The 13,238-nt window shown below is 37.4% G+C and overlaps 1 protein-coding gene across 1 annotated transcript; it reads left to right on the forward strand.

The window, feature by feature from the left end:
* Positions 1–3,717: 3,717 nt before the first annotated feature.
* On the forward strand, positions 3,718–11,690 carry LOC102215043 (claudin-4-like). Its single transcript, XM_005727950.1, has 5 exons — positions 3,718–4,047; positions 4,164–4,313; positions 7,785–7,921; positions 10,518–10,620; positions 11,572–11,690. Exons 1-5 carry the CDS (start codon positions 3,735–3,737, stop codon positions 11,688–11,690), a joined length of 822 nt encoding a protein of 273 aa, XP_005728007.1. The 5' UTR covers positions 3,718–3,734.
* Positions 11,691–13,238: the final 1,548 nt, after the last annotated feature.

Consider the following 13,238-nt stretch of genomic DNA (forward strand, 5'->3'; position numbering starts at 1 on the left):
AAAAAAAAAGTTAAGTGAGCATCAAACCATTGCTACAAACGTTTGTGGCTTTTGCTGTTTGATGTGGCGGTCCAAAATGGCTCTTAGAGCCAGATCTTTGACGTGGACGACGCAAGCCGGCTCCTTATCGTGAGCTGTGTTTTTTTTTTTCTTTCTCTCTCTCTCTCTCTCTCGCACTTTTTTCCGCTTCACTCCGCACGCGAGCCTTGTGCTTTACGCTGGGAAGAGGGGGGAGGGGCGGTAGTTACACCCGCAGTAGCACAGGAACAGAGCCAGAGAGAAAAAAAGCAAAGGGCAACAACGTCGCATTAGAAAGGTATAGTAAAAACCATTATTTTCAGTTGCAGATGATAAAGGATTCACATATCATGCAAGCCCATATGACAGAGAATGTGCATCTTCTTTTGTTTTCATATTTTAATTTATATTTAATGGTGTTGTGGTTTGCAGCATTTTGTGTTGTTTCACTTTAAATTAGTTTAAAAGGAAAAAGCTGAACATTTAATTAGTTAAAAGTTGAACTGTGAATAGTTGGTTTTTGTATTATATGATTTATTTATTTTAATGTGGAGTGAATAAATAAAAGTATATTTACGGTGGCCCCTAGAGACAAAGTATGTACAAACTCCAAAACACGTGCAAATCACAACAGAAGTGCTCCAGGATGCTAGGGGCAGTGTTGAGCTTTTGTTACCTAGTGGCTACACAAGCCAGGAAGTACCAACGACCCGATTTGGTGTGTGGTAGTAACAGGTAAATGAACATTTTCTTTTTAAAATTATTTGAATATATACAGTGCTTGTGTATAAATACACAAACAATACACACATGCTTTCAATTGTGTAATTTGAGTGATCTGGGTAGCTCTGTTTTGGAAGTTCAGTTAACGCTAGAAATGTGTTTTGGAGTTTGTACGTGCTTTGTCTCAAGAGGCCACCATAAATATTTATATATAAACATATATAAATAAAACCACTTTTTTTTTACATTGTTCCTATTGTGCATAATTTTATATTATTGTTAATAAGAAATTAATTAAAGCAACAAAAAAACCAGAAGAGCCGGTTCGGAGCCGGTTCGGAGCCGAAAGAGCCGGCTCTCTAAAAAGAGCTGGAAATCCCATCACTAGACTGCGGTTATCTCTAAGTTGTTCTTTATATAGTTCAGTCTACTTTCAGTGCTTATTTCCTCTGCTAAATGTTTCACGCTTCAACAGATTGGAATCAAACCCAGCATTTACATGTGAAGACTGACTGATCTAATTTGTTTATTGCTGTTTGTCTGTTTCCAAAGAAAGTTTACCTTTTTTTTTTTTTTACTATTTTGATGTTTTGTTTATAGGGGTGGAAGGAAACACACACATTTTGGTATAGATCATTTTCAATATTAAAATGATGTAGTAGCAGTTGGATGTGTAAGTGTAAGCATCAAAAAGATACAGTGGAGCAGGTTTAACTATGCCTTTCTTTAGCAAAGAAAAAACAAACAGTCATAACAATACACAATATTTTATAATACACATATTTATCTTTAGTTGCACGGTCTTATCTGATTGTCTGTTTCTGAAAATATTTTTCTTTTTTGCTTATTTATTTGTTTTTTAAATTTGTTTATTAATCAAGGTCTGCATTTGCTGATGTGGCTGTTTAGGATTTTTGTTTTTGCTATACTTTTTGTTTTGTACTGTAAATGCAGAAAAGTAGTGTTCACATATTTTATATACTAATTTGAAACTAATGTACTCATCAAATAACTTTGACACAAGTCACAGAGCATTTGGATGTCCCCCTCTACAATTCAGTAAAGTGAGTAATAGTTGTATGCTATCTCATGCTAAAACAAAATGATCACAAGCTGAACAGGGAACGGAGCAACAAATTGCAAAGAGGGCTTCCCGAGATAAAGATAAACCTGGTATCATTCAAACCACCAACATGTCAGTCCATGTGTGCCATATGTCCTTTCCAGGAACTTAACATTACAATCTGCTGTCAATAAATCTCACATTTCAGTGAAACTGAAGCAAAGACATTGTGGCAGTGCAAGGCGAGGAAAAGGGTGAGGTGAGGCAAAAAGAGAAAAGGGAACAAATGATGATGTTACAAACACAAAGGCAGTGGTGTGGTGATTGGGAGTCTGAAAGCTTCACAATTATAGAGTTGTGAAGTTGAACAACCCAACAACGTCACACTGATAATTTGAAACAGATAATCTGTAGTTTAACACTATGGTAATTACCAAGAAGGCACTCAGGTTGGTTATACAGAGATGTGGTTCAGAGTATAAAGTAAAAAATGTAATGCTTAAGTGAGGAACCCAGATTCAGCCACTTCTTGCAGAAGTCTTTTCTGCAGCTTTCAAGAAAAACCATCAGCTTAGCTTCATCATGACAGCTGGCTGTAGGCGGATTCTAGGTTTGGTCTTGGCTATCATCGGTTTTCTGGGGAGCATCATCACCTGTGCGGAGAGTTGGGTCAGAGTTGTGTTACATCAAGTGCAGCAGATATTCATATGAATTTTAGGTGATGATGCTGAGATCCATTCACTGAATTCCACCTTCATACCAACTTTAGAGTGTCCAATATAAAGACAGTATAAACAGTGTACTCTCGGTGTAGAGGATGGAAATCAACCATGACATATATACCTGTTTACACTGAACATATACTCACATATGTACTATGTCACCATATGTACTCGTATACACTGTATACATACCTACGCTTGGATGTTTAGACCCACACTTTTAGATCAAATATTATTCGCATGTATATTAATGAAGTTTGTGCCACTTGTTGAATGAGCATATGTGATCAATACTGTCTGAAGTGTAGTGATTAGGAACAAAAAGTAACCTTTGATTGTATTATGGCCAGTGGTAACTAGTCCAAACAAAGAGTTAAATAAACTTGGTCCCACTAAGCTGCACCTGGGAGCCTATCCGCTGCCAGAAGGTGGTGAACCACCCATCTCTAACCCATGAAGTAAAGAAATTTTGACCACCTGAGAGTGCACCGGGGACACTTTTTGCCTGTCTCCAGTTGCCAAAGTTGTGAAAAACCCTTCTTTAACAGATATAGTAGCCCACCCCTGGCAGCAAACCTGACAAAGCTGTCAGGAGGATTCATTTTTTTCTGTCTGCAGTATGTTTGATATCTGACTTTTGCCCTTAAAACTGTCAAAAGGACCCAATTAAAATGATTGATGTTGGGAACAGAGCTCAGAGAGTTATGGAGTAATGCCAGAAAGTTATCTAACGCAAGGGGATGCATCCATTGCACTTTTGAATGTGTGTGACTGTTAGAAAGCACGTAAGAACAGAAAAAAGTGCTTGTGTGAATGAGTGAAAGAGGCATGTTGTCTGAAGCGCTTTGAGTGCTCTGGGAAAGTAGAAAAGAAGAATCAGTCCATTTACCATTTCACAGATTTCTTGAAAAGTCTGTGTGGGTCATCCAATAAATAACTCCATATCTTTTTCAAATGATTGATTGATTGATTTTTTTAAATCTGCTAATATCTAACATACAGATTTTCTGTATGAAATGTTCTTTTGGGGAGTGATTGGTCTTTATATGTAACTTTGCATGCATCAGTGAAGACGCAGTCAACTTCTCCTTTAATTATTACAAACACCTAAAAACCACTTCCTGCCTGACTTTCATGCAGATAAATTACTGCAGCTCTCAAGAACACACCATCTTTCCTCTTTGAAGAGATCAGCAGATCTCATCACGATGGCTGACTGTAAGCTTCTGGGTTTGGTCTTGGCTATCATCTGCTTTTTGGGGAGCATCATCACTTGTGTGCTCCCCATGTGGAGAGTGACAGCCTTCATTGGTACCAACATCGTCACAGCTCAAGCAATCCATGAGGGCTTGTGGATGAGCTGTGTGGTCCAGAGTACGAGCCAGAAGCAGTGTAAGGTCTATGATTCGGAGTTGGCCTTATCTCAAGATTTGCAGGCTGCCCGAGCGCTCATCATCATCGCCATCCTGTTAGGGTTCTTTGGGATCCTGTTTGCTGTAGTTGGGTACAGGTGCAGTAACTGTATAATGCATCAAAGACAAAATAGCAATGTGACTATAGCTTCTGGGGTTATCGTCATCATTGCAGGTGTCTTGCTCCTAATCCCTGTAACTTGGACAGCCCACGCTGTGATTAAGTGATTAAGGATTTCTACAACCCACTCTGGTCCGCTTCTCAGAAGAGGGAGCTGGGATCATCGCTTTACATCGGCTGGGGCTCTGCAGGACTGCTGTTCCTGGGAGGAGGCCTCCTCTGCAGCTCCCGTCCTCGTATGAATGACACTGACTGTGAGGTTAGGTACTCCAACCATCGTGCTGTTTAAGTCCTACATTTAAATACAAAACTAATGAGAACAAGAAAAGTTTCATCTCCTGTTTTTCTCCTGAGTAAAACAACAAATTAGATATTTTATTTGTATGCTTTAGGAAAACTGTATTGCAGCAGAAATCACATCATACTTCCGTCAATTAGGAAAGTAACATGATTCAAATAAGCAGCAATGTTTGCAGTACAAGTGTTTAATTTTACTGAAGTTTTTACTTCTTACTTTTTACTTGCATCCAGAATATATTGAGGGAACACAGTTCAGTGTTTTGAATCTCTTTGTGTGCTTAAAGAGATTCAAATACAGCAAATTACAATACATTTTCTAAGATAATTTACACCATGATAGAGATTTAGTTCACATTTCTTTGTTGTTCATGCTGTGTAATATATATTATATAGGTTATTCTCACTGAGTTTTTTTTCTGGGCTCTTTAGGAAATTCAAAGGATGTGCATTAGAAACTGCCATGAAATCTGACTGTGTAGTCAGTGATTAAAGTCTAGAAGTCTAGGCCTCATCTTTGACTGGTCTTTCTTTTTTTGTTGAATAGTTTTCTTCTGTTTTTTGTGTCTTTCTTACAATGTATATGTAATATGAAATTAAGGTAAACATTAGAAGCATGTAAGATCATGTGTTTGCTTTTTTAATCTTAGCATAGCCACTCTTTTTTTTCAAGAGTATAATAAACAGAGTAAAAAGTAATTCGTGTTTTCAGTTTACGGAGTATTTCTTATATTTATGGGACTAGATGCGAATTAAATCGAAATCAGTTTAAAAATATATTCTGTGTTTTTATTGGTTTGTTTGTAGTACATGAATTTTAGTCTTTCTGTAATTAACTGGTTCAATATTAATGATCATGTCACAGATTTGCATTTTCTAGCTGAATAGTTTTCAGATTGTATTTGTTTTGTGTTTGTTGTAATGCATATGCAGCAAAAATTATCAAGCATTTTTACAAGCAGGTGATTTCATGCGTTGTTGTTTTTTATCATGGTGGGGGGTTTTGTCAAAAGGTGAAATAAAATGAGCGAACAAGTCTGTGTTTATAGACTTCTCCCTTTTTGAAAGACTAATGAGTTTTGTAGACTTTTTTTATTCAAGAATGAGATGAAAGATGAAAGACAACGCTACCACACTTAGCTCTTATTTCCAAGTTTTATTAGAACATACTTAGTCATTTTGTTTCGTGTTCAGCATCTATCGAACTAATACAATTTATGAAATTTCTTTTTTTTAAATTCTGTCACAAAGTTGAAGAGACTCAGCATTAAAAAATTCTACCAATTATGTCATGGTTCAGGTTTTATAGGGTTAGAATAATGGTTCAAATCTTTGGTTAAAACTACTCAATTTAAAATGGGTCCAAATGTCCAACACTTTTTACAGTTCTGGTAAATTTTATCACCCTGAATAAAGTCAAACACACAGTCATTTTTATTTCTTTTGATGTGTGATACAAAGGAGATGGAACCAAAAACCAGTGGCCCACTTAGAGCGCAAAGGCCGGGTCCTCAGGAGGATGCAGCCTCTGAATTTGGACACCCCCGCTGTTTCCGGCCGGACAGTAATAACGGTGACATTTAACTTATTTTATCCGATAAATAAACACTGTAAAATTACATTTTCTTGTATATATATATATGTATGTATTACACCCCCCACCCCCACCCCCAACAGCACTGACGCAGTCTGACCAGAAAGAGAGTACCAGTGTGTTTATTTGGTAGTTCAATGAAAGGCGTCAGTTAGTTAGGAGGGAGGAAAAGAATCAGCGTTCATGTTTGCAGTTTTGCCTTGTTATATTTAAAAAAAACACACACACAAACACCACATTTTAGGAATTATGTGTTGGTGTTTTCTTGATTGTTTTGTTTTTGTTCTAATTGAACACTAAAGCGACAGCTCCAGCAGTGGCCAACGGCTCATTTAAGTTTGAGACCCTTGGTGTAGTGGGTGATTTCAATTCCAAAACTTTTACTTTCATTATAATGATATGGGGAAGGGCTTGATTAAACACTTAACTTGCTAAAATTAGCTTTGGGCTTTTAATCATATGTTAGTTTGTAGTTATTTTAACTAACAATATTTTTAGGAATTCACATTATGTACAAATGAAATGAAATGAAAATTTAAAAAGTAGTAATAATAATAATAAGAAGAAGAATAGCAATGACACAGAATATCTGCAAGGTGAAGCCTCGCAAGTGGGGGAAAATACAGGAACCACTATGGGGCCACTTCTTTTCCAGTTTAGAATATAATTTAGTGCCAGGTCTGATTATTAGTCTATTAAAGACACACAATCATCCTTTAATGATAAATCCTCAAAACAAAAATCGAATAAAAGTAAAGCCAAAGTAAGACGTCTTATTTTCTTTGTTACTTTTTCATTACTCTTCTCTTCTAGGCATAGCTTGAAATGAAAAAGTAAAGTGAGCATCAAACCATTGCTACAAACGTTTGTGGCATTTGCTGTTTGGACTGCGGTTATCTCTAAGCTGTTCTTTATATTTCAACCTACTTTCAGTGCTTTCAGGGTTTCTACGTAACCATGAAGTGAAGACGCAGTCAACTTCTCCTTTAATTATTACAAGCAACTAAAAAACCACTTCCTGCCTGACTCCTTTCATGCAGATAAATTACTGCAGCTCTCAAGAACACACATCGGCTGGGGCCCTGCAGGACTGCTGTTCCTGGGAGGAGGCCTCCTCTGCAGCTCCCGTCCTCGTATGAATGACAATGACTGTGAGGTTAGGTACTCCAACAGCCGCCCTGTGCAAGTCCTACTTTACATGCACAACCCGCTATTGAAAACAAGAAAAAAGATTTTCACCTCCTTTGTGTGCCCCGGGTAAAACAACAAATTAGATATTTTATTTGTACGCTTAGGAAAATTGTATTGCAGCAGAAATCACATCATTTTCTGTCAATCAGGAAAGTAACACGATTCAAATAAGCTGCCATGTTTGCAGTACAAATGTTTGATCTAAGTTTTTACTTTTGCATATATATATATCTATATATATATATCTATATATATATATGTGTGTGTGTGTGTGTGTGTGTAAGAGAAACAAAAGGAAGTTTCAGACTCGGTCCAGCAGATGGCAGATATCTCTCTTAACTCAAATTGGTTGAATAAACGTTAGGTGATTACAGTCATGGAAAATGAAGATAAAGAAGAGGCGGGCATTCAGTTTTTTTTTTACAGTTAGGAGGAGGGTTTCCAAACACCTGTGTTGTACCTCAAAGTGCTTTACAGTCAGAACGGTGCCTTAATGTCAGTGTGGCGCATCGCATACTTTTTTGTTAAGAGGTGTATTTTATTTACTAGCTGTCAGCGATAAAGCCAATATCGACAATGTTCTTCTGTTGCCTACGAGGGCATTTTAGCAGACTTTTTGCGTTGGTTTTCTTCGTGCTTGCAGTTTTGGAAGCAACAGAGTTTGAGGGTCGACCCCAGAAGATGCGGGAGATTCGGGCAACCGTGGCTGATTTGGCCTGGCAGGGAAGGACCTACCTGGGCAGGCTAGTAGGGGAGCAGACCTTGCTGTTGGTGGAGAAGGTAGCTGCTATCTATCTATATCTATCTATCTCTATATATTCATTCATTCATTTATTTATTCATTCATTCATTCATTCATTTAGTATAGTTTTTCTTCAGGCTATGATTCTGTATTATTTTTTTCTCATTGTAGTTGGAATTATTTTTGTTTTTAATTCTTTATTCTGAGAATCAAGTTTTGATTTGTCTCCGTGTTTGTTTATCTTTCCCTCTTCGTGTCTGTTCCAGCGTGTTGCTTCTTCCTGTTTTATTTTGGCCGTCTTTTGTCTCTGGTGCTTTGTGCTAATAAGCAACTTCAGCAGAGTGTTCACTTGCACTTTGACATGTACTGTGTCCCTCGTGTGCTTTTCTAAGAAGAGTTATAGTTTAAAATTTTGTTGTTTTGACCTGCATTGTTACTTTACTGAGCAATACAGCTGCCTTCTAGTTTACCTTTTGCTTCTGAATGTTGCTGTTTGGGTCCAAGAATGGAAACAAAAAGGCCTTGGATTGTTTTTCAATTGATTGAGTCATTCATCCAGTTTATTTTGGATTAGTAAGGATAATAAAATTGAGGGGGAAAAAAAGTAAGGATAATAAAAGTTTATCAATGTCGACATTAAGCCCACATACTTTTTTAAACAAACAAAGGGCCATCATTCAGGTAGGGTTTTCTCACTTTGCTCTAACTCCTACTCCCTGCTCTGGCATGTTTAGCTTACCTGGAGTCATGTGACTCAGTGGCACTGAGCAGGGCCATGTTGGCTGAAGGGAGTGAAAAGTGGAGTAATGTGTAGATGTAATTTACAGTTGTAAATGGAACACTGCAAACATAATGTGTGCTGGAGAGAAAAAAATTATACTTTGCCAAAATCACCAGTTTATATAAAGATGTGAAAAGACAACATGGTTTTTAAGAAACCATGTTGTCTTTTCACATCTGTGATCAGATCAAACTGACAATTCACATGAGTAGATGCTGTTTGATACACTGAGTAAATGCAAGCAATATGAGGTATAAATGAGGTAAATCTAGGCTGTTACTTACCATGTCTCCATCTGTCCACCCCCTTCTTTTTTTCTTTTTACTTCTATTAACCCCTGTTTCCCCACCTTCCACACAGCAAATCCAGCATGTCCAAATTAACACTGTCGGATTTGATTTCAACACTATTAAAGTGTCTATATGGGTCCACACCAGAGAGTGTTAATTTAACTCTTTTTGGAGAGTTGGTACGTTAACTCTGATTTAGTGTTAAACACCAAATCTGTCTGGAGTTGATAATTTAACACTTGGTGTTAAGAGTTTATATATTAACTCTCAAAGAGTATTTTAGTTTAACTACGTAAGAGTTATCTTCCAATTCATTCTAAAAAGCGGGAATTTTACTGTTCTGAACTTCTAGAAATTTCTTTTGGAAATAAACATTTACTAAAAAGATGCAATGGTTTTTGAAAAACATTTATTCTGAACTGTGCACCACAATTTCAAAACATTTTCTGAAAGATGTAACAGTATACATGTTCTCACTTTCATTAGAATTTTGTTTATCAAAAGGTCTGACATGGTAAATGCAAATAACAGCATTCTCATCACTTATTTCTTCAATACAATATGCATGTCCTTCATTCATCCCTTTGTGGAACTTCAACGCACTTCTGCTCTCCCCCATATTCCATCTTCACAAGCATATCCTGTGCGGAGATTGAATAAAAATTAGTTGACACTAATTAATGGCACAAATAATCCAGTAAACAATTGCAGCACAGTAAAAAGAAAAAGGAATCCTCTTTGAGCCATTACTTGTGTAAAGTATTTTCCCAAAAGACAAGGACACGGGCAACAGGTAATACTGAACTAAATGTAAAACCTCAACCTTTTTTATTTTTACCTAAACCGTGTGCACAAAACTCTGGAGCGATCTATAACGTAGAACCCAGTCAGGACGTCAGCTACTGCTGTTTGCTCGTTTTTTTATGGGCGATCGTTTTCAGGCTTCAAGCAGCACCATTATACCAACATTTCACATTCTAGACATTGTTTTAGGTGTATTTGACCAAACATTTGACTGAAAATTCACATGCAAGCTTTTTTTCAAGGCTGTGGTATTTGCCCGCAAACAATACCTTTCAGCTAGCTAAAACAGAATATTATGCTATCAGCGAGCAACATGGCTAATGCCTTTCACACAGCTTTGTCTCAACTCCAAAGAGCCACAGAAGTAAAAGCTCATAATAATAATTGAAACAATCTTTGAAAAAATGACTTACCAAGCATGGCAAACAACTCAAATATGTAGAGCAAAATGTTCTGAAACGGCTTCACTTCAGCTTCAATTGGAGCCGTGCTGGGGGCGGAGTCTGTGAATTTACTCTATTGGTGTCATAGCCCCTCTAGGAGTTCAGAGTTAAGAGGTCAAGAGTTAATGTTTCCATTGTAACACCTCCAGATTTGACAGAGAAACACTCATTTTTAACACTCGATTTTAACTACTATCATTTTACACCTCAGAGTTACATTAAAAGAATGTGACTCTACGTAGAGTAAAATTAACTCTACTTTTGCAAGAAGACTATTAACACCAAAACATTTAACACTTTTGAATTTGCTGTGCAGGATTTCCTTCAGGTTATAGGTGTGGTTGCTGAAAGTGTGGCTAATCATCTAAATGCAGTACTACAGTACATCTTACAATTCCTGAAGGCTAATGAAATTCAAGGTAAGGATGTTTTTTTCTGATGGGCCAGTGACTAGAAAACTACAATGAAGTTTTAATTTTAGATATGCTCAAAAAGTGGCATTGCCCTTCACCTACCATTTACACTCACCAGGCTCTGGGGAGCAGATGCTTAGATAGCACCAAGAAAGCATAGGCTGTATGTAAAGATGGAAGACTTGTTCCTTCTGCACAAAAGGGTAATTTAGACATTTCAGAAATAGCACTGCTATTGTGACTGGCAGAGGAAGGACTGTGTCCCCACAGCCTTTAACATTCATTTAGGCCTGTTGCTGCAGTACTGAATTTTCTTTGCTGTTTTGGAGCCTTACTTTTTTATAAAAAGAAAAGATTCAAGATTCAAACCCAGTATCCCAATGCACAGCAAATTGACTGAGCCCAGATTGTTGGGTTAGGCTCAAATCTACAAACAACATTCTCACTTGGATGTTTTTTCTGGTCTAGTTTTGTAAGAGCTGATGGAGAGCTGTGATGACTGCATCCTCTGTATGCTCGATATTCAAACTGGTGCGGGTGAACGTTAGCAGGGGGTGAGGATGTAAGAATGAGTCTCAAAACAAATCATAAGCAAACAACAAAAAAAGTAATATTAAATGTAGAAACTGATCTATAGTAAGATGTTCTGTTCAATGTAAAACTAAAGAAAAATCTTGGTGTTTCACTCCACCTGCTGATCGGACCTACCAGACTCGCATTCAGATGATTATTCCCAATAAATAATTGATTCAATTCAAATCATAGTGCGATGTGCTTTATAGGAAAGCTATTAATAAACACACAATAAAGGATTATTATATTAAATGTCATTGCTTGTGTTTGTTGTCCACAGTTGATCTCCCCATCAGCAAAGTCACCCCAGAAGGACTGATCTTTATTGCACAGTGGCTTCTCAAGGTTATTTTTTGGTACTGCTTAATTTCTCATGCCTTCCAGTTGATTGGTTGGTTGCTCGTACGGCTGCTGAGACTCATGCTAAAGCTGCTGAGAGTCATGGTGACTTGCTTGCTTCCAGGCTGGTCGGGAAAATTGTTGGCCTGGAGGAGCAAGTTTAAATCCTGGCCAAAGTTGAAGGGGGAAATCAAATTGAAAAAAAAAGAAGAGCAGCCAAAAAAATTGATTGAAAGATTGAAATCCCCCAGCTTATCTTTACCCAAAAAGTGAATAGAAGGACGCAACATTCAGCCTTTGTAACGGAAAAGTGTTAAAACTGAGTTTATTTACTTGTGTTTTTGCTAATAGTTAATCATGCTTAATTCTAATCATAGTATAATCAAGAATAAATCTAATCAATATGAGGAGTAAGATTATGTTGTTTGAGTAATGAAATAATTTTGATGCCTTGCTTTTTCACCTAGATTGTGGGAGCATTGTTATGACTATAGTGCATCCTTGGCTCTTTCTTTGTGAGTGAGTGTGTAAGATTGTCAAAGACACAGTCATAACACAGTCATAAAGAGAAAAAGTATGTTTATATGTGATTGAGCTATTGAGAAATCATGTTGAAGTAAAACAGCATATAAACTGAATGAGACATGATGAAGAACATATTCATTCTTGTCATATAAATGTACAACGAAATACAGTATATGTATGAGAAAATGTAACCATTTTAATGAATGATTGAACTTTTCTTTAGTTAATCTGTCTGAAAGGTTATAGAGAGAACAAAGGGGTGTGGCTTATCTTTGGGACAATGTGAATGTCATGTGGGCTGATGGCGGGGTTAAAGAGGGGAAACTCCAGCTAAAGTTGCTTAATTAAAAAAAAGCTTATCTGCAATTAAAGTTAATTTTATGAATGTTCCTTCTTTTGGGTTCTTTTCTTAAAAGTAAAGGTAAAACTTGTGAATGAGTACTAACATATTTTCAGGGTTCTGGGGCCTATTTTCCAGGCCACAAAAGTAAAACCTGGCAAACCATAGATCATTCGGGGGGGAGCGAATGTTAATGGATGTGGCTGCTGATTAAATCGTACTGACAGTTGCTAGTGTTGTTGCATCATCTAGCAGACAGGGGGGTATTTAGGCAATCTAACATTTACAGTTTCACGGTTTGCCAGGGCAAGCCGTGTGGGGTGTGAAAATCAGGACCCAAGATGCAGGCACTGACATTGATGGGATGAGTGAGCTTTTAATTATGAGTGAAGAAACTACTGACAAAAGTGGAGATGGCGAGGAAAGGAACTAAGAAATAACCTAAACTGGAAAAACCTAACAAATGAAACTGAAGCCAAAACTCACGGGATGACATGCAGAGGAACACAGGAAGGAACGCAGAGGAAACAGGGAGACTCGCGGAGACAATACAGATGAACCAACAACAAGCAGAAGGAAACAACACACACTAACATAAGACACGGACCTTCACAATAAAACAGGAAACTGAACACACATGCAAAGAGACAGACTCAGAGACATGGACTCTGTACAGAGACCTGACTACACTGGAACAGAAGGAACACACAGGCAGGGTAGACTAGGCACAGAACAGAGGGAGCACAGAGTAACATGAGGGGGCAAAGGGACCAAAACCTAGGACCTAGAAATTCAAAACCAACACACCGACAGCAATAATGTGGCAAATAAATAATAAACTATATAT

The sequence above is a fragment of the Pundamilia nyererei genome, unplaced genomic scaffold, assembly GCF_000239375.1.
Source record: "Pundamilia nyererei isolate P.nyererei 1_Seehausen unplaced genomic scaffold, PunNye1.0 scaffold00026, whole genome shotgun sequence".
NCBI classification, from domain to species: domain Eukaryota; kingdom Metazoa; phylum Chordata; class Actinopteri; order Cichliformes; family Cichlidae; genus Pundamilia; species Pundamilia nyererei.